Source organism: Chiloscyllium plagiosum, unplaced genomic scaffold (genome assembly GCF_037043375.1).
Source record: "Chiloscyllium plagiosum isolate Xiang-an unplaced genomic scaffold, Cpla_swu_hap1 HiC_scaffold_13, whole genome shotgun sequence".
Taxonomy (NCBI): Eukaryota; Metazoa; Chordata; class Chondrichthyes; order Orectolobiformes; family Hemiscylliidae; genus Chiloscyllium; species Chiloscyllium plagiosum.
This window is the reverse complement of record NW_028270151.1, coordinates 86808981-86829116: the sequence shown is the minus strand read 5'-3', so window position 1 is coordinate 86829116 and position 20136 is coordinate 86808981. Positions and strand designations below refer to the sequence as shown.

At 43.3% G+C, this 20136-nt stretch overlaps 1 protein-coding gene across 5 annotated transcripts in view; it reads right to left on the bottom strand.

Moving 5' to 3' along the window:
- Positions 1 to 9380: 9380 nt before the first annotated feature.
- LOC122555685 (lactosylceramide 4-alpha-galactosyltransferase-like) overlaps positions 9381 to 20136 on the bottom strand; it is an 86518-nt gene continuing 75762 nt past the window's right edge. For all 5 annotated transcript variants that reach the window (XM_043701699.2, XM_043701700.2, XM_087993884.1 and 2 more), the window contains one exon: positions 9381 to 18440. In XM_043701699.2, the coding sequence (XP_043557634.1) occupies positions 17850 to 18440 (591 nt within the window). In that variant the 3' untranslated portion in view covers positions 9381 to 17849. The remainder of the gene's footprint in view (positions 18441 to 20136) is intronic.

Below are 20136 nucleotides of genomic sequence, written 5' to 3'. Positions count from 1 at the left end.
AACACTATGGGCAATTTAGTATGGCCAATTCACCTGACCCTGCACATCTTTGGACTGTGGGAGGAAACCGGAGCACCCGGAGGAAACCCACGCAGACACGGGGAGAACGTGCAAACTCCACACAGTCAGTCGCCTGAGGCGGGAATTGAACCCGGATCTCTGGCGCTGTGAGGCAGCAGTGCTAACCACTGTGCCACCGTGCCACCCACAAATTGTATGCAGTATTCCAAATACGGCCTCGCCAATGTTTTGTACAACTGTAACACAATGTCCCAACTCTTATACCCGATGCTCTGACCGCCAGCGCACCAAACACCTTCTTCACCGCCCTGTCTACCTGTGGCTTCGCTTTCAAAGGACTATGTACCTGCAACACTAGGTCTCTCTGTTTGACAATAGTCTTCAGGGCCCTGCAATTAAGTGTATAAGTCCTGCCCAGATTTGTCTTACCAAAATGCAAAACCTCGCATTTGTGAGTTAAACTCCATCTGTCATTCTGCGGCCCACTGGCCCAGTTAATCAAGATCCCATTGTACTCTTAGACAACCTTCTTTATTGTCCACTGTATCACCTATTGTGTTGCCCATCAACACAGCAAAGTGCTAAAAACACAGCCTTAAAACCCATCAGCTCTGCCCCGGTGATCGGCCTGGTGTTAACGCTTTGCTGTTTTCAAATCAGACAAAAGTGCTTGCTGCTTTCCCAGACTAGTAATCTCTCTCTGCACCAAGTGATGGATTATCTGTCACCATGGAATAAAATTCATATCAGCTAAAGATAAATGTTAAATTAAAATTCTGTCTGGGTGTCAAATGATGTCCTCTGTGATTGGGGCAACATTAAACCTCAAACCCATGTCTCTTCACCCATCTGCACGTTTTTTTGGGAATGCCAATGACATCCTCCTCCAATAGGTTTCTACCATCTCCATGTGGGTGAAACTGCTGTCCCCTGGTTTCATTCCTATCTCCTTAATCATAGCCAGAGAATCATTTGTAAAGACTTCTCTTCCTGCTTTTGCATTATTACCTCTGGTGTCCCCCAAGAGTCTCTCCTTACGCTGTCCCTGCTCAATTTCTCACATGTGCATGGAGAGGGGATGATGTCATGGTGATGTCACTGGACTAGTGATCCCGAATGGTCTTTGCATTGTGGATATGGAAAGGAGCTTGCCTCTTGTTGACTCGGCCAGGACTATGGGGCACTGTTTTAAAATTACAGTTGACCTTTCAGCTCAGAGATGAGAAGAAACATTTTTTTCCTCAGACATTTGTGCAACTTTGGAAATCTTTGCTTCAGAAGGCAGTTGAAGAGGGAGCAATGAATATTTTTAAAACACAGCTAGATAGCTTCTCACTAATAAGAGAATAGAGGGTTCTCGGGGGTAGATGGGAATTCAAAACACAAAAAGGATCAGCCATGACCTCAATGAATGGTGAAGGAGGCTTGAGGGATCCAGTGGTCTCATTCTGCTCCTATTTCATATGCTCAGATATAACCCCAGGGTGATGATCTAGAGACATATGGGCTCAAAATCCACTATAGCAGCGGGTGAAATTTGAATTCAAGACAATTTCGAAATATAACTCTGGCCCAAATGCCGACCGTGCAACTTTTGTTGATTGTCATAAGAACACATTTGGTTCATTAACATCCTTACCCGGCCGGGCCTCCATTTGACAACAGACCCTCAGCAGTGAGGCTGACCCTTAGCTTCCCTGTGGACAATTAGAATTGGGTGATAAATGCTGACCTAGCCAGCAATGCCCACAACTCAAGAATGAACACATTGCCTCTTAGTGACATTACCTAGAAGCAAAGCTTTAGTTTAGACATGTACATTGACCAAGCTCTGCTATATGTCACCAGCAACACCAATACTCCTGATTCCTCCACTGTTACTAAGTTACCAGGCACTTTATCTGACATCAGCATGAGAGCAACAGAAATATCTTCCAGCTAAAGATTGGGAAGTCTGAACCATTGTTTTCAGTCCTTGCTCCCATAGCTACTGATCCATCTTCCCAGAAACAACATGAGAATGTATTGGAGTAAAGCAGAAATTGCTGGAGAAACTCAGCAGATCTGGCAGCATCTGTGGACCGAGAAAGCAGAGTTAACATTTCGAGTCCAGTGACTCTCCTGACAGTTCAGTTCTTCAGTTCTGAAGAAGTGCCATGATAGATTTGAAATGTTAACTCTATTTCTGCTTACGCACAAGCTGGGGGATCTACAGAGCTCTGCCAACATTTTCTTACTTCAGATCTCCAGCATCTGCAGTATTTGGTTTTTATCAGAGAGTAAACTAGCCTATTCCCCAACTTTGGTGTTGGTTTAAGCTTGAGATCACTCTCAAGTCACAAACGCATGTCATGCATTCATTCCTGGCTTGGTCTTTACTCATCTATTGCTAAAAACCCTCAATCAAACCACTGTGAAGCTCACAATCCCAATGGACCACTGCAGAGCTGTCACATTCTACCCTCCATAAACCTGAAGTTATTCTCAACGTTCCTGCATTTGTCTCAACTCACACAAAGCCCCTGGGTTATACTGGCAACTGGTCAAAGAATGTCTTTATTTTAAAACCCTCATCTATATTTTCAATGACCTACATCTCTCCAGATCCTCCGAGACCCATGACCTCCTGGGATAACTGTGCTCATCTGATTCTCTCAAAATAATTTCAAATCACGGGAGTTTGCTTCCTTTGAAGGTGGTGTTTGGTATGCTTTCATTTATTGGTCAGAGTATTGAGTACAGGAGTTGGGAGGTCATGTTGCTGCTATACAGGACATTGGTTAGGCTACTGTTGGAATATTGCGTGCAATTCTGGTCTCCTTCCTACCGGAAAGATGTTGTGAAACTTGAAAGGGTTCAGAAAAGATTTACAAGGATGTTGCCAGGGTTGGAGAATTTGAGCTATAGGGAGAGGCTGAACAGGCTGCGACTGTTTTCCCTGGAGCGTCGGAGGCGGAGGGGTGACTTATAGAGGTTTACAAAATTATGAGGGGCATGGATAGGATAAATAGACAAAGTCTTTTCCCTGGGGTCGGGGAGTCCAGAACTAGAGGACATAGGTTTAGGGTGAGAGGGGAAAGATATAAAAGAGACCTAAGGGGCCCCGTTTTCACACAGAGGGTGGTATGTGTATGGAATGAGCTGCCAGAGGAAGTGGTGGAGGCTGGTACAATTGCAACATTTAAGAGGCATCTGAATGGGTATATGAATAGAAAGGGTTTGGAGGGATATGGGCCGGGTGCTGGCAGGTGGGACTAGATTGGGTTGGGATAGCTGGTCGGCATGGACAGGTTGGATTGAAGGGTCAGTTTCCGTGCTGTACATCTCTATGACTCTACCTCAGTGCCCTTCCTTAAAACGCTTCTTACAAATAACATCTTCAGTCAAGGTTTTGGTAACCTGATCCAAAATTGGGGACTGGCTGTTAAAACTTAATTTTATAATGCTCCAGTGAAGCACTCTGTGAGGACTCAGCTCATCGAAGGTGACCTATAAATATCACTTCTTGGTGTTGTTTGTGTGGAATACATGCTTCAGATTCTGGTGCTGCTTTGTTCATGCTCCATGTTTAAGTGCCTACTTTAATTGGCACAACTCTGCCCACGTCTCTAACCCTTTGGGTGACAACATGGAATCCCCCTCCTACTTTAGGGGAGGTGATGGCCTCATGGTTTTATCACTGGAATGTTAATCCAGTGACCCTCAGATAATGCTTCGGGCACTGGGTTCAAATCCCACCATAGCAGATGGAGGAATCTAAATTCAACTAAAAATCTAGAATTAAGAATCTAATGATGATCACGAATCTATCATCTATTGTTGCAAAAATCCATCTGGTTCACAAGTGCCCGTTAGGGGAGGAAATGGTCATCCTTATCTGGTCTGGCCGACACTTGCCTCCAGACCCACAGCAATATGGTTAACTCTTAACTAATCTACCCAACTCCCCAGTTCAACATTGTCAGAGGGATAATGGTGGCAGCAGGCAAAGACAAGGTGTCCCTCTCCAGTTGAGGGGAAAGGTCAAGCTTTTGACCACTTCAGAACTATACAAACACATCAATTAGGAGCAGAAGGCAGCCATTTGGTCCTTTCTACTGTTCACCCATTTAATAAGATGATGGTTGACCTGACTGTGGTCTCAACACCAATTCCTCACCTGTCTGTGACAGCCTTTGACAGTCAAGAATGTATCTACCATAGCTATCAAAATATTCAATGACCCTATCTCCACCAAACTCTGGGGAAGAGAGTTCTGATATTCTCAATCATGCAAGAGTTAACAGATCTGGCCTCAAATGATCCAGTGATGTCTCCAGCCTTGTCCATACAATAATACACTGCTTGTAGGAGGAGTCCTGGTCACCTTTTTGGAATTCCACCATCTGTTCCAGTCAATCAATGAATGTTTACATTCTTTCAGAGCAACCTTGTTACTCTGTCATAGCTCTGTAACTATGGGGCACTGTTTTAGAATTACAGTTGCCCTTTCAGCTCGGCGCTGCTTACCTGGCCAGGCCTCCATTTGACAACATACCCACAGCATGAGGCTGACCCTTAAGCTTCTCTATATCACCCATTCTGCAGGAAGTATTCTTTCATCAATGTTACTATTTCCCCTGATTTCCCTTCTCTTTATCTCTGCCGTGACATTATATCCCAGTTTGTTTCTTTTTCCAGTTTTGAACAGCTTACAGTAAGCTTTCTACAAGTTTCGGTTCTGAGATGTTATAACACAACTCTGGAACTGGTGGGATTTGAACTGGGACTCCTGGCTCAGAGCCAGGGACATTACCACTGCACCACAAATCACTCAATCCAGCTTCCAACATTGTTTTTGTAAACCCAGGAGTGCTGTCACACACAACTGAGTGAGTTTCCCACCACCAAAATCACTGCCATGTTTTTGTTTTCTTTCCCTTTTTAAACAGTAACCACAGCTTTCTGAAGTGTTTTTTTTTTAATTATTAACAAGGTACAATCAGCTCTACATTGTCTGGAAAACCTATCCTTTATTCCATCTCCCACAAGATCTTAGTCTTCTGTTTCACCAAGTCCGCATGACACTATTATAGAAGTTGGCGCCTACTGCATTTAATCTTTTATTTACCTTTTTAGATCCTTTCAAACCCACGTACAACACACTTTTTTTAAGATTCCCTACAGTGTGGAAACAGACCTTTTGGCCCAACTAGTCCACACTGACCCTTCAAAGAGTAACCCAGCCAGACCCATTCCCCATATCTATCCCTGACTAATGCACCTAATACTGTGGGCAATTTAGCATGGCCAATTCACCTGACCTGCACAACTTTGGACTGTGGGAGGAAACCGGAGCACCCGGAGGAAACAGGGAGAATGTGCAAACTCCACACTGACAGTCGCCCCGAGGCTGGAATCGAACCCCGGTCCCTGGTGCCGTGAGGCAGCAGTGCTCACCACTGAGCCACCATGCCACCCTTTACAAAATCTTGACTTCTTTTCTAAAAAAGAATGGCCATAATTGAACATAACACAGAGCAAAAAAGGTGTTGTCTAAAGATTTAGCAAAGTTTCCTTGTTTTTGTCTCCTTTACCTCTTTGATAAAGATGCTTTGTTTTTATTTAACTTATTTTTGCTAATCAACCTGTGCCAAGATATTGTTACACACCTATGGGGACTTGAACCTGGATCTCGTTGACCGCTGATTATTTTCCGATTGATTGCAATCTGGGGCAGGGCTGCCAAAAGAGGTATCCAACCTCAATTTAACTATGTGCCACATGGACAAGGGTGTATTTGTCTGGTTCATTTGCAAATAACTTGAAATAGTTCTGCAAACAATGAGGCTCTTAGTAACCCAAGCATGCAAAATCACCATGCATTTTTCGTCAAAGAAGGGTAAATTACTTTGGAAGCTTGAAATTTGGAAAAAAAGCCAATATGTTGGAAGTATTCAGCAGGTTTGGTAACATCTATGGTGAGTTAATATCTCAGGTCTAGGAAAAAGATGCAGAGCTGAAGGACTGCTTTTGTTATGTTCTCTGCATTTGATGTCATGCCTGCTGAATATTTTCAGAACTTTATTTCTTTTTTTTTCCAAGCGATAGAGTTACCCTTATAAAGGCTTGAGTCCTACATGTGCAAATGAAAAGCCTCAGTTTCACTGTCTGCTGACCCATGGAAAGAGTGGAAAGGCTCCATGCACAATTAGATGACTTATATAATATTTCAAGTAACTTAGGATGGTACTGGTTCTTAATGAGCTGCAAAAAAAAAGTCAATAGAGCAACAGCAAGACTGAGCCAGCAGAGATCATGTTCATCAGGAGGGAATTGCCTGAAGAGTCATCAACATCGACTCTAGACCCCATGATCTCTTAAACTATCAGATCAAACATGGGAAAGGAAACCTCCTGCTGATTATCATGAAGCACCCTCCCTTGGCTGATGACCCTGTGTTCCATCATGTGGAACAACACTTGGAGGAAGCATTGAGGTTGGCATGTGTGCCAGAATGTACTCTGGGTGGGGGATTTCAGTATCCACCACCAAAAGTGGTTTGGCAGCAGCACGTTTGATCAAGCTGGTCAGGTCTTAATGGACTGAGTCTGCAGCACGTGGTGAGGGAACCAACAAGTGGGAAAAACATACTTGACCTCATCCTCACCTGTCTGCCAGCTGCAGATGCATCTGCCCATGACAATATCAGTAAGAGTGACCACCACACAGTCCTTGTGGAGACAAAGTCCCACCTTCACATTGAGAATACCCCTCATTATGTTGTGTGGAATTATTACTGTGCTAAATGGGACTGACTTCAAATAGATTGAGCAACTCAAGACTGGGCATCTATGAGCCACTGAGCAACAGCAGCGAGATTGTACTCCAGCACAATCTTTAGCATCATCACCCAGCATACCCCCACTTAACCATTACCATCAAGCCAGGGGATCGACCCTGGTTCAATGGAGAGTGCAGGAGGGTATACCTGGAGCAGCAGCAGGTTTACCTGAAAGTGAGATATCGACCTGGTGAAGCTACCAAACAGGACTACTTGCATGCCAAACAGCATAAGACAAAGGTAAGTGGGTGATCTATCTCTGCCTCCTCCAGAGGTCCCTAGTATAGGAGATAACAGTGTTCAGCCAATTTGATTCACTTCATGTGGCGTTAAGAAGTGATGGAGGCAATGGATACTAAGAGGATGTGAGCCTTGATATCAGTTCAGCTATAGTACTAAAGAGTTGTGCTCCAGAACTTGCTGTTCCCTCACCAAGTTCCTGTGCAGGTACAACACCAATATTTACATGAACAAAATGGAAAATTGCCAAGGTATGTCCTGTACATAGTAAACAGGACAATCCAACCCAGCCAACTGCTGCCCCATTAGTCTTCTCTTGTTCATCAGTCTGGTGATGGAGACATCATCAAGTATTAAGAAGCACTATTTTACTCAGCCTGCTTTGCAGAGGGTTCAGAAAAGACTTACCAATATGTTGCCAGGACTGGAAGGTTTCAGTTACAAGGATAGGCTGGATCTTTCTCCACTGGGGTGTAGGAGGTTGATGGGCGACCTTATAGAGGTTTATAAAATCATGAGGGGCATTGGATAAGGTGAAAGGCACAAGGTCTTTTCCTTAGGGTGGGGGAGTTCAAAACTAGAGGGTGTATGTTTAAAGTGAGAGGAGAAAGGTCTAAAAGGGACCTGAGGGACAACTTTTTTCACAGAGTGTGGTGCGTATATGGAATGAACTGCCACAGGAAGTGGGAGATGCAGGTGCAGTTGCAACATTTCAAAGATATTGGACAGGAAAGGTTTAGAGGAAAATGGGCCAAATGTGGGCAAGTGGGACTAGATTAGTTTGGGAAACTTGGTTGATATGGGAACGTTGGACCAAACAGTCTATTTCCATGTTGCATGAAATAACGACTCTCAGTCCAGGGGTGGAGACACTACCACTGCAGCACGGGGGCTCCAAGTTATTTCTTTTTAAACTGGTAGGATTTGTTTGTTCTGCCACTTTCAAAGATAACCATATTTACATTTTTTTTAATGTAACCTATTTTTCTGGTCAACCTGTTCCGAGATGTTATCACACCCATTGGGACCTGAACCTGGGGAAGCTTTGTCAAACAAATGCACCTTGTTTTATAATAAATGCCATTTACCTTTGATTCCAAGCCAAACAGTCCCCCCTTTACTGCAGACTTCGCCCAACTTCGAACTGGTGCAGCCAATTTTATTGCTCTGCTCAATATCCAAAGCAGGCTGAAAATCATTTAACGTTTGACTTGACAGCAGCTCCCCGTGAGACTTCTCAAGGGCTACCCATTGATTCTTAGGGACTTGGAAGCTCCTTTACTCCTCAGCACCACCTCCTCCACCGCACCGTCACGCTCACCCCCATTCCCACAACACTGAAGCTGCTCACCCTGGGATCTTGCTTCCCCCCCGCCCCTTAGTTCTCCTCCCAGGGCTCTCAGGGTCCCAGGCCTCACTCCCCATTCCCCAAACCTGGCCACAGTAGTCCTCCTCATTCCCCGGTATCAGCCCTTCCGCCCAGCGTCCTCGATTCCCGATAGCCCCCTCCCATCTACGTGACTACGACCAGTCCTCAATTCCTGATAGCACGCCCTCTCTATCTCCAGTCCTTACTGCTGTTGCTCACTTCACTGCTCCAATCAGAGGCTGCTCACCTCCTGCTTTTGCTGCTGATAGGCTGGCACGCTCCCTATGAGCCTGTGATTGGAGGACCAACTCCACCAGTTTCTCCCCATTCATTCAATTCTTGGCAGTAACTTTTCTTGGATTGGTGCTACCATGAGTGAATTTTACCCGGGTGGTTTCGGCATTCCGATCACCCATCCTGATTTTGCTTTCCATGTTTCCTTTCAGTGGCGATGCCTTCAGCTTCTCTGAAATTCCTCCCATAATCCTGTGTTTCTCCTTCTTTAAGAAACGACTTAAATCTAGCTGTTTCTAAACTGGTTTTCAGATCTCGTTATGTGGCTTAGCATCAGCATTTGCTAGTTCTTGCTCCTGCGTTGAGGCCTCGACATAAATGCAATTTGCTGTCTAGTCCAATTTTGGACATTTCCTCCCACTTAACACTGTAGTTCAAAGGGTAATGGACCAGAGGCAAGTAAACATTGGTCAGACACTGACCCTCCTGAGATCTGCATGCTGGTTCTTCCAGATTGTGTGAGGAGGGGCGGGGGGAGCAGTGAGACAGGAATCAAGGTCCAGGAACTGGGAAATACCCAGCAGTTACTACATCAGAGAACAACCCTTTAAAACCCCTGCGGGAGATGTTAACTCCCGACTCGAACCTGCTAACTCAATCCAGCACAGGGAATAAAATCAATTACAAGTTAAACCCTTTGCAAACCCATTTATTGTGTCAAAATCATCAGCATTTATATTCTACATATGTATAAGCATAATCAAGAATACAGAAACACTGCAATCATTTTTTTAAAATCCCTTCGTATCCATTTATCTGTTCACCAATGTAAATCATTTTCATAAAATTTCATTCCATTAGTTTAAACAAAAAAACCTTTGATTCTCCACTAGGGATCAAAAATATCTTACAAAAATATTCAAGAGAAGAAGAAAAGGAAGAACTGCAGTTCCTGGAAATCTGAAACAAAAACAAAAATTGCTGGAGAAACTCTGGCAGCATCTGTGGAGAGAGAAAGCTGGGGCAACGTTTCGAGTCCAGTGACTCTTCAAAGGGAAGACCAAGCCCTGGGTTCAGAGAAACCAAAGAATTGGATTCCCATTTCCCATGCCCCAGGATCTGCTGCAGACATTGGAAAAGTAATGAGCAGGAATTCTGACAGAGAGACTAAGACAGAACCTTTGAAAAAAAAAATAAGGAAAGGTGATTGTAACACTTGTCCCGTTTCAGCACAACAATAATCTGTCAAGTTTCAGATAGTTAAAACTGCTTGTAACCCACTAGCTCAGTGTGATTTAATCTCCAAGGATTACCCTCAGTGAGATCAACTACTTAATCAAGAGTCCTCATAAAATGTGCAAACGCTGCAGAAAGTGTTCCTGCTGGAGGAGTGGACGATCTCCTAAAATGTCATCATCCTAGCTCAGGCACTCTCAAACTGGCATTCCCTTCGTCCTATGTTTATTTCAATGCCAAAACTTGGAACAAGTTGCTAAGTGATAAACACACTCAGTCTGAATCATTTTGGTAAACAAGGGACAGGAACAAACTGCAGAAGAATCAAAAGGAGCTTGAAATGCTAAGACAGTTTCTCTCTCCACAGATGCTGAACATCTCCAGTAGTTCCTGTTCTTATTCAGATTTTCTATATCTGCTGTATTTTGCTTTTATTTGAGGGAAACTAGTTTCAACTTTAAGGCAAAAGTCACTGCTTGCGACCAGTGTTAGTGTTTTCTACCTGTTGAGGCCCCAATTTCTCATTGACCAACGAGTCAAACTGGAACCACAAGAGAGGCCACTCAGCAGCAACAGTACTGCAGATAGCAGAGAGCTGAAATAAAAGGAGTAAAAACTGCAGGTACCGGAGAGGTGAAATAAAAGGAGAAAATACTGCAGATACCAGAGAGCTGAAATAAAAGGAGTAAATACTGCAGGTACCGGAGAGCTGAAATAAAAGGAGAAAATACTGCAGATACCAGAGAGCTGAAATAAAAGGAGAAAATACTGCAGATACCGGAGAGCTGAAATAAAAGGAGAAAATACTGCAGGTACCAGAGAGCTGAAATAAAAGGAGAAAATACTGCAGGTACCAGAGAGCTGAAATAAAAGGAGAAAATACTGCAGATACCAGAGAGCTGAAATAAAAGGAGAAAATACTGCAGATACTGGAGAGCTGAAATAAAAGGAGAAAATACTGTAGATACCGGAAAGGTGAAATAAAAGGAGAAAATACTGCAAATACTGGAAAGGTGAAATAAACGGAGAAAATACTGCAGATACTGGAAAGCTGAAATACAAGGAGAAAATACTGCAGATACTGGAAAGGTGAAATACAAGGAGAAAATACTGTAGATACCAGAGAGCTGAAATAAACGGAGAAAATACTGCAGATACCGGAGAGCTGAAATAAACGGAGAAAATACTGCAGATACTGGAAAGCTGAAATAAACGGAGAAAATACTGCAGATACTGGAAAGGTGAAATACAAGAAGAAAATACTGCAGATACTGGAAAGCTGAAATACAAGGAGAAAATACTGCAGATACTGGAAAGGTGAAATACAAGGAGAAAATACTGCAGATACTGGAAAGCTGAAATACAAGGAGAAAATACTGCAGATACTGGAAAGGTGAAATAAAAGGAGAAAGGTCAGAGTATTGAGTACAGAAGTTGGGAGGTCATGTTGCAGCTGTACAGGACATTGTTTACGCCACTGTTGGAATACTGCATGCAATTTTGGTCTCCTTCCTATCGAAAAGATGTTGTGAAACTTGAAAGGGTTCAGAAAATATTTACAAGGATGTTGCCAGGGTTAGAGGATCTGAGCTACAGGGAGAGGCTGAACAGGCTGGGGCTGTTTTCCCTGGAGCATCGGAGGCTGAGGGGTGACCTTATAGAGGTTTACAAAATTATGAGGGGCATGGATAGGATAAATAGACAAAGTCTTTTCCCTGGGGTCGGGGAGTCCAGAACTAGAGGACATAGGTTTACGGTGAGAGGGGAAAGATATAAAAGAGCCCTAAGGGGCAGAGGGTGGTACGTATATGGAATGAACTGCCAGAGGAAGTGGTGGAAGCTGGTACAATTGCAAAATTTAAGAGGCATTTGGATGGAAATATGAATAGGAAGGGTTTAGAGGGATATGGACCGGATGCTGACAGGTGGGACAAGATTGGGTTGGGATATCTGGTCGGCATGGATGGGTTGGACTGAAGGGTCTGTTTCCATGATGTACATCTCTGTGACTCTGTGACTCTATACCGGAGAGCTGAAATAAAAGGAGAAAATACTGCAGATACTGGGAAGGTGAAATAAAAAGAGAGAGAAAAATACTGCAGGTACCAAAAAGCTGAAAGAAGAAAAATACTGCAGATACTGGAAAGTGCAAATAGAAAAAGAGAAAATACTGCAGATACTCAGCAGGGCAGACAGCATCTGTAGAAACTGCTTGGATGTTCACTCATCACTATGGTCAGGCAGTCAGAGTAGCTTCAAGTTGGCATGCCGGGTAATTTGTAAATTAGTCTTCCTTCTGTAGCAGCTTTGACATTCCGACTCTGGGATTGGGAAGGGCTGCAGTGTTCCAGGACACTGGTGACCAGTGTACTAATGAGGAGCAGGGCAATAACAGGGGGAGGGGGGGGGGCTGAGATCCTGAATCAAAGTGTGGGAATTCAAATGGTGTTCTGCAGAAAGTGCAGCTTTAGCAGCAGAGCAGTGTAACTAAAGGACAGACAGTTTTAAACCAGAAGGAATTAAAGTGCAGATTCACTGGGACTCCTGTTACAAGTCAGTTTTTGCTGCAGATATGTTGGGACTGAATGTCAGACACACTTAGTTTCAGTGATATATTTGTTTTTTTAATACTTTCCAATGAGAGTGGCCATACACTGAAGCTTAGCCTTTCAGACATGTCCCAACAACCATCCTCTGCTTTTAAACCTCCTCTGGGTTTGACAACTCGTTTTTCCTGCACATTCAATCTTGCAACTGTTGGGTAGATGGAACAAGATAGTTTTCCTTTTGGATTTTGTTAAATGTCACACATTGTCCTTCACACTTTAAGATTAAGGAGCGGTTTTAATTAATCAGTGACTGCACTGGGCTCCAGTACAGGTCACAGGCATTGTTTTAGAGAGGATTGATTTCGGAGCTTGGTTGGGCATCAGTATAAATGGGAAAACTCTGAAACTGCATTGTTAGACTTTTGGCAACCATCTAGAGTTGTGCTGGAGCTTTCAATAACTGGAGATTTATTTCCCAGATACTGACATGACCAAGTTACAGCAGTTTTAAAAAAAACACTTTGATTCAACACTTTTATTTTAATTAGTTCCCACTAATCTGGGCCACATGATAGCCCTCTGGGACAAAGGGAACTCAGATACTCATTTGCATGCATGGTCTCACAGGAACTTCCTCATTCATCAACAGCACCCAGCCCTCACACACTTGGGGTATGTGGGGGACAGATTCTGTTTGACTTACTGAAACCTGGGGCAGTAAAGCCAAAGTTAGAAGTAAGAGTTGCTTTATTTAATATAGTTTATCAGAAAGGAACAAATGTAGAAGGGGGTCACGCCACTGTGGTTTGACGATAATGTCATTCAGTGTCTAGGGGACAGCTAATGAAGAAATAACCACACAGCACATGACCATGCACACACGAATCTGGGCCACATGATAGCCCTCTGGGACAAAGGGAACTGAACTTCAGATACTTATTTGTATGCATGATCTCACAGGAACTTCCTCATTCATCAACAGCACCCAGACCCCACATGCCAAAACCAAACCCTGCCTGCTTATTTTTCAACTTGACTTTTCACGTGGGCCCCAATGCCATACATGAATCAACCGAATGCTGGCTGCTGCCAACGGCAAACACACACACAAACCCCAACCACTCCAGTAAAATCCCACAGAACCGTTCGGAAACAATGTCGCCGGGTGATGAAGGTGATGTCACCATGGGGTTGATATCGATCCGAGGATCTCTGGATTCCTAGCAGGAGGCCACAGCACATGCAGCAGGAAGCAGGGTTCCTGTTTTTACAGGAATGACTGCTCCAGCAGGACAAAGACAAAGAAAAAACACCACCTCACTGTGCTTACAGGATCTGTACTGGGTACACTGTTGGGGGGGGGGTGGGATGTATTGTGTTTAGCGAAAGGGTTCTCCACAGGGGCACAGTGACACCGTTCTATTTTGGGGTTCAGCGTGAGCAGTCTGTATTAAGCTATATTGAGGTATAGTGAGTGGTCTGTAATAAAATATAGGGAGAATGGGCCTTTGTTGAAGTGATCTGTATTGGGGTGCAGCAAGGTGTGTCAGGATTCATCAAGATGGTCCAATTTGTGGTTCATTGTGTTCAGTACATTGGGTCCAGATCAGGAAGTGGCCGGTGTTGGAGCTTATGATGTAGAGGTGCTGGTGTTGGAATGGGGTGGACAAAGTTAAAAATCACACAACGCCAGGTTATAGTCCGACAGGTTTATTTGGAAATATCAGCTATCGGAGCACCATTCTTTCATCAGGTAGCTACTTTGTCAGGTATTGAAGCTCAGAAAGCACGGCCCATATTGGAGGCCAGACAGCGTGGTCAGAATCAGGGTTCAGACAGCACAGTCTGTATCAGGGTTCAGAGAGAGGGGTCTGTAGCGGGGTTCACAGAGCACGGTCTGTATTGGGGTTCAGAGAGAGGGGTCTGTATTGTGTTATTGAGAGTGTGGAGAACATTTTGCCCCTGGTGTAATAAGCACTGCATCATCCAAACATCAACTAAATGAAAATTACCTGTTTCGTGGTTTTGATAAAAAGAAAAAAAAGATTCAATAGAAAGTCACCTAAAAAAAATAAATCAGCACAAAAGATTCTAATCTGTTCACTTCAATAATCACAGCAAGAATAGACTGACTGAAGTTAAAGTTATAAACATCCCATCAGCTCTGGACAGGGAGAAGACGCTGGGATAAACAATGGCTCCAACTCAGCGCCAAGGCACTCGAAACCAGAACTTCCTGGAATCTCGTCAGAGACTTGAGAAAGGATTCTGGCCTCAGCATGACAGACGACAAAGAGGCCACAGGCAAACCAAAGCAGAAAGTCACAATTTGATTATTCACATTCAGACATATAAAGGCAATACATACACAAGTTCACAGTCTGAAATTTGATTACCCATACGCGTGGGATCACGATGCTCTCAGATCAACACAGCAAATAATGGTTAGTGCTCACACCCTTACTCTGCCTGAAATGCCCAAGGGTTCTGGGCACCCAGTTCCTCACGGAGGGATCCTGAGGGGCAGGGTGTTTGCCAGGAGGGAAAGATGTCCGTTTTCAGTGTCTTCGAGGACAGCAGCTCTCTGTCAGCTCCTGACGTTTGGAAGAGTGTGAGAAGCAAATCTGCTGTTATTCTATAGTGACATTTCTCCTCCAATCACATAGAAAGGGTCAGTCCCAAAGGACAGTGATGTTTACACCAGCCAGCAGATAGGAAACATTAAATAGGAATGTGAGAATAGGAGCAAAAAGAATCAAATTATCACTGCAAGCAATCTCCTCAGAGTGAATTATTAATTTCCATTAAAACCCACGCTAACCTTATTCTTGTAATGGCTGTGCAACATGAAGTCTCTGGGACCACCTCTGCCATCAACGTATGTTCCATTGAAAGAATAGAAAGAAAGAAGGTGATGAGTCTTTAGTCTGCATCAGCCCAATTACAAATACTTCACCACAACAACTCCTTGGGAAAAAATCGCATCACAACATCAAACAGAATCCCCTTCTCCATCTTCCAGTCTCCAGATTCAAAACCTATCTCCTTGATCAACAAATAGTGTTAAAAACACATATACTTACAGTCTTGGGGAAAGCAGATGGTCCACTTTGATCTCAACCAGCATTGAGTGGACTTTAAGGGGTGACACAGATTCAATAATCAGTTTCTCACACACCTACAGTGGGCTCTCAACTGAAATGAGGTACATTTATAAAAACAGAAAGCCATGTTTCCAGCACACTAATAGGATCAAATTATTGGTTAATCTTCAAAAGTGCAGCATCAAGGGAGTCAAGAATGACAGAAGAATAAGAATGCCTACAGGATCCTTATGACAGAATGAAAACTTTCAGTGAAGATTTGGGACAATAAATAGCCCTTGTAATTGTAATCGCCTGAGAAAATTTCACCTTCTGTAGGGGATAACCCATCTTCACTGGGCAGCCTAGGTAATACTCAACCAAGTATCAAGAAGGGGTACCCAGTGCCCAATACCCATTCATCTGTGGCATCCTCCCATTAACATGAAATCTGGCCCTATTCAATCTAACACCATCAACAAGGTCGGTACAGCACACCAGAAACTGAGGAATGCACCACAACTGAGTGTTGGTTTCCAACAGATGTATCCACTTCTAGTTTGACGCGAGATTTAAACAGAATGAAACAAAACCACAACACGACCAAAAATACAGTCTTTCATCAGGAATGAGCTGACATCAACACGTGGGACATCTTCATATGATCCGACCCTTAAACACAATCGTCTCCATGACTTCACTCCAAAATGCTCCAATGGGATATCCCAGTTGAGGACAAGGCAGCACCATGTCATTTCCATCCTCTCCAGCTCAGGGTGAAGCTGTTGGGATGATTTGCTGATCGTTCTCAAACCTGGATTCCTTCCTTAAAATGGGTCCAAATGTCCGAGAGCCAAACACTAGAAGCACACAGCAGGAACCAGAGATATTGGGATGGTCTCTATCACATTAGCACGCAGCCTGTTCCACTGGAGTGAATACAGGGACGGTAAGGTTCCTGAGAGACAGGTGCAAAACCCCATCATTGGGTGCCGTGGGTACAGTATAATTCCAGTCCATTTTAATAAGCACATCTTCTGTTGCTGGCCACTTTACAATTAAGATCTCAATATTTAATAAAGGGGCTGCTCCGATCACATTAATGATGACACAGATAGAGCTCCCTCACAGAGGATCCCAGTGATGTGCAGCAAGTTGACACAATGTCTCTGACTGGAAACGGTGTATCACTCAGTTACCAGTTCGAGACTGGTAACTGGGGTCAAGCTGTCTTTAATAATTGGGCAGATTTCCCCAGTCTTTCTATTTTAATTGTAACCACAGTTGAACTACAAGCTCAATTCCACAAAGTGTCAGACCAAACTTTAGTTCAGATACAAAGACTGAATCTGCAAGGTCAATTAATTAATCAATAGACTCATCCAAAGAATTATCCAAATAATCACAAAACAGCGACAAAGCAAAGATTTCCCTTATTTCACCTAAAGATTCTTGAAGATCATGTATATTAAGTATAATCTCAGTGCAGGCAAGAAGTCAGTGATTCAGTAAATAGATCATGTCAGATCAAAATTAAATATCCCAGAGATTTAGGAATATATTGTACTCTGTACATGTACAAACTAATAACCTCAACCAGATAAGGGAACAGTCCAACAGTAAGAACTGCTACAGTAGAGATATGCCTTTCACTATATTGTGCCTGAGAGCAATGGTCATGTTATCACAGACTTTGATCATATTTTATTAAGAAATGCTGGATAAAGAGGTTGTAAAATATTCACACCAACTTCCAGATAAGAAAGGACATTGGAAATAGTTTGCAGTGTTCAGACTATAATTCAGAATGTGAGATAATTAATGAGTGAAGAAGTAAACGTCAAATTGACTTGGATCGGGAATGTTAAACTCATCGTCATTCCCTATACTGCAAATGGTCTCGTCCCAATGACTGTGTGTGCTTCTGAACTGGATAAAAATAAAAACACAATAATTTAAATGAAGCAATGTCTGTAATACTGAGATGAACTGAATCAACAGTTATCCAGAATCGACCAATTTTGAATCAAGAGGCATCGAATATGTTGGAGGAATGAACCTCAGGGAAGTGGGCACTGCTGAGTTGGAAGGAAGGGAGCAGGATAGAGGGTGAAACCAGTAACAATTCCCCCACTCCTCCTATTACCCGACAGCCTCACAGAGAGTAGGAAGATACCAGTGAAGATACAATGAGATGAGGCCAAATGGATGGCCATACTGTCAGTCAGTGATTAGCAGTCATTTTGTTATAACCACATGTAAAACAATTATGCAAATCAACACTCAAATAAACATCAATCTGGGAGAAAATTGTATGTTCTTGGACAATATTTGCTAAAGAAATACTCCATGAGTGATCGACTTCCTTTGAAGTGATTATTCTGACCACCACTTAAAAAATTCCAGACGTGTACCCCTCGTGTCTTTGAGAATTCATGTTCAATTTCTTTACTGTTCCCTTCCCATGTATCTGGTTCAAAGTACCTTTCCCAATCGGTGTATGGAACAGGGTAGAACCAGTTGCTGGACAGGTACAGGATCCCTTTGCATTGTCTATTCAGAAAGTTATCCAGATTATCAGTCTCACACCATTTCTTCAACATTCGGGTCATCAGATCTGGACCCTGCTGACCCCAAGCTGCTCCATTATAATTCTCAATATAATCCTTTAAGCACTTCCTGATGAAGGAATGAGAGCGGTTAAATCCCAAAGCTGCACCATTTGCATAATTACTTGATTGTGCACAGATGAAGTTCTGGAACTCCAAGGGTTTGATTGAAATGATATCCGTGTCCAGATAGATGCCCCCGAACTTCCACAGCAAGGCTATCCGACAACCATCAGAGAGCACATGGAACCAATATTGTTCCAAGTTGGGATCCACCTGTAACAGAGTAAAAGATCATCAGTTAGGTGTTTTGATATTCTGAATGATCCTTCTCTCCAAATGCTGTCCTCTCCCTCCACACAATATTTACTGGTTGAGCACCAAATAGGAAAATAGGAACAGAGTAGGCCATTCAGCCTCTCAAGTCTGTTTGATGAGGTCATGGCTGATCTATAACCCCATGTACCTGATTTGCTCCACATCCTTTAATACTTTGCTTCACAAATTGTATCTATCTCAGATTTAAAATTAACAACTGATCCAACATCCTCGGCTATTCGTGGGAGAGAGACCTAACCATCTATCCCCGCTTGCATGTCGAAGTGCTTCCCGACATCTCTCCTGAATAGTCTGGCCCTAATTCTCAGACTATGTCCCCTTGCTCTAGAATCCCCCACCACTGGAAATAATTTATCTTTATCTACCCTTTCTTTACCTGTTAACATCTTGCAGACTTCAACCAGATCACCCCTTAATGTTCTAAATTCTTGAGAAGACCGAACTAATTTGTATAATCTCTCCCCATAAACAAACCCCTGTAGTCCACATATCATTCGTCAACATCTATGTTATAATCTCTCCAAGGCCAAAGTATCCTTCCAAAGGTGAATGCCTGGATTTGCTCACTTCACTCCAAGTGAGATCTGGCCAGTGTTTCGTATAATTGCAGCATAACTTCAGCAACACCTTGTACTTCAGTCCTCTCGATATAAAGGTCAGCATTCCATTAGTTTTCCTGACTATTTTTTGCATATATTTGTAGCATTTTAAATATCTCTCCCCCTGAAACCCAAGTCTCTTTGGATCTCCAATATATTAAGTTCAAACCAAAAAAAGGTGGGTTTGCTTCCTGGAGAATTAACTGTGGTGTGGGGTGTGCAGACTTTCTGGTGGTTCAGTGGTCAGCACTGCTGCCTCACAGCGCCAGGGACCCGGGTTCAATTCCCTCCTTGGGTGACTCTCTGTGTGGAGTTTGCATAGTCTCCCAGTGTCTACGTGGGTTTCCTCCCACAGTCCAAAGATGTGCGGGTTAGGTGAATTGGCCATACTAAATTGCCCATAGTGTTAGGTGCATTAGTTAGAGGGTCTGGGTGGGTTACTCTTCAGAGGGTTGGTGTGGACTTGTTGGGCCAAAGGGCCTGTTTCCACACTGTAGGGAATCTAATCTAAATATTAACTTCAAAGTACCCTGATTTAATCCTTTCTCTGTCCAAAATGGATAACCCCATACTTGCTTACATTGAACTCCATCTGCCACAGTTGCACCCATTCACTTAATCTATCAATATCCATTTCATGCTATGATCTACACTGTCTACAACATCACCTAACTTTGTGTTATCATTGGATATAGGATTGTTCATGTCATTAAAAAATAGATAATTCCTGAGAGCACTTTGTAACTGGCTGCAAGGCAGGCCATGAGTAAAGGAGAATCTAGGTTAGTTCACTCTTAAAGCTGCACACTCTTTCAATGGAGAAAAGCTGCAGCCTCTTTCCCCGTTGCCCCCAGCACGGTCTCCAACTTCAACCACAAGAGCCAGAGTCCTGGGAACTACACCACAGCCACATGTCAAATAAAACTTTAGTTCAAACAGATGGAGAAACAACTCCTTAGTCTTCAGATCAAATGGGAACCCAGGGAGACAGTTGGAAGTGTGACAGGACTGTTTGCTGCATCAATTTCCCCAGA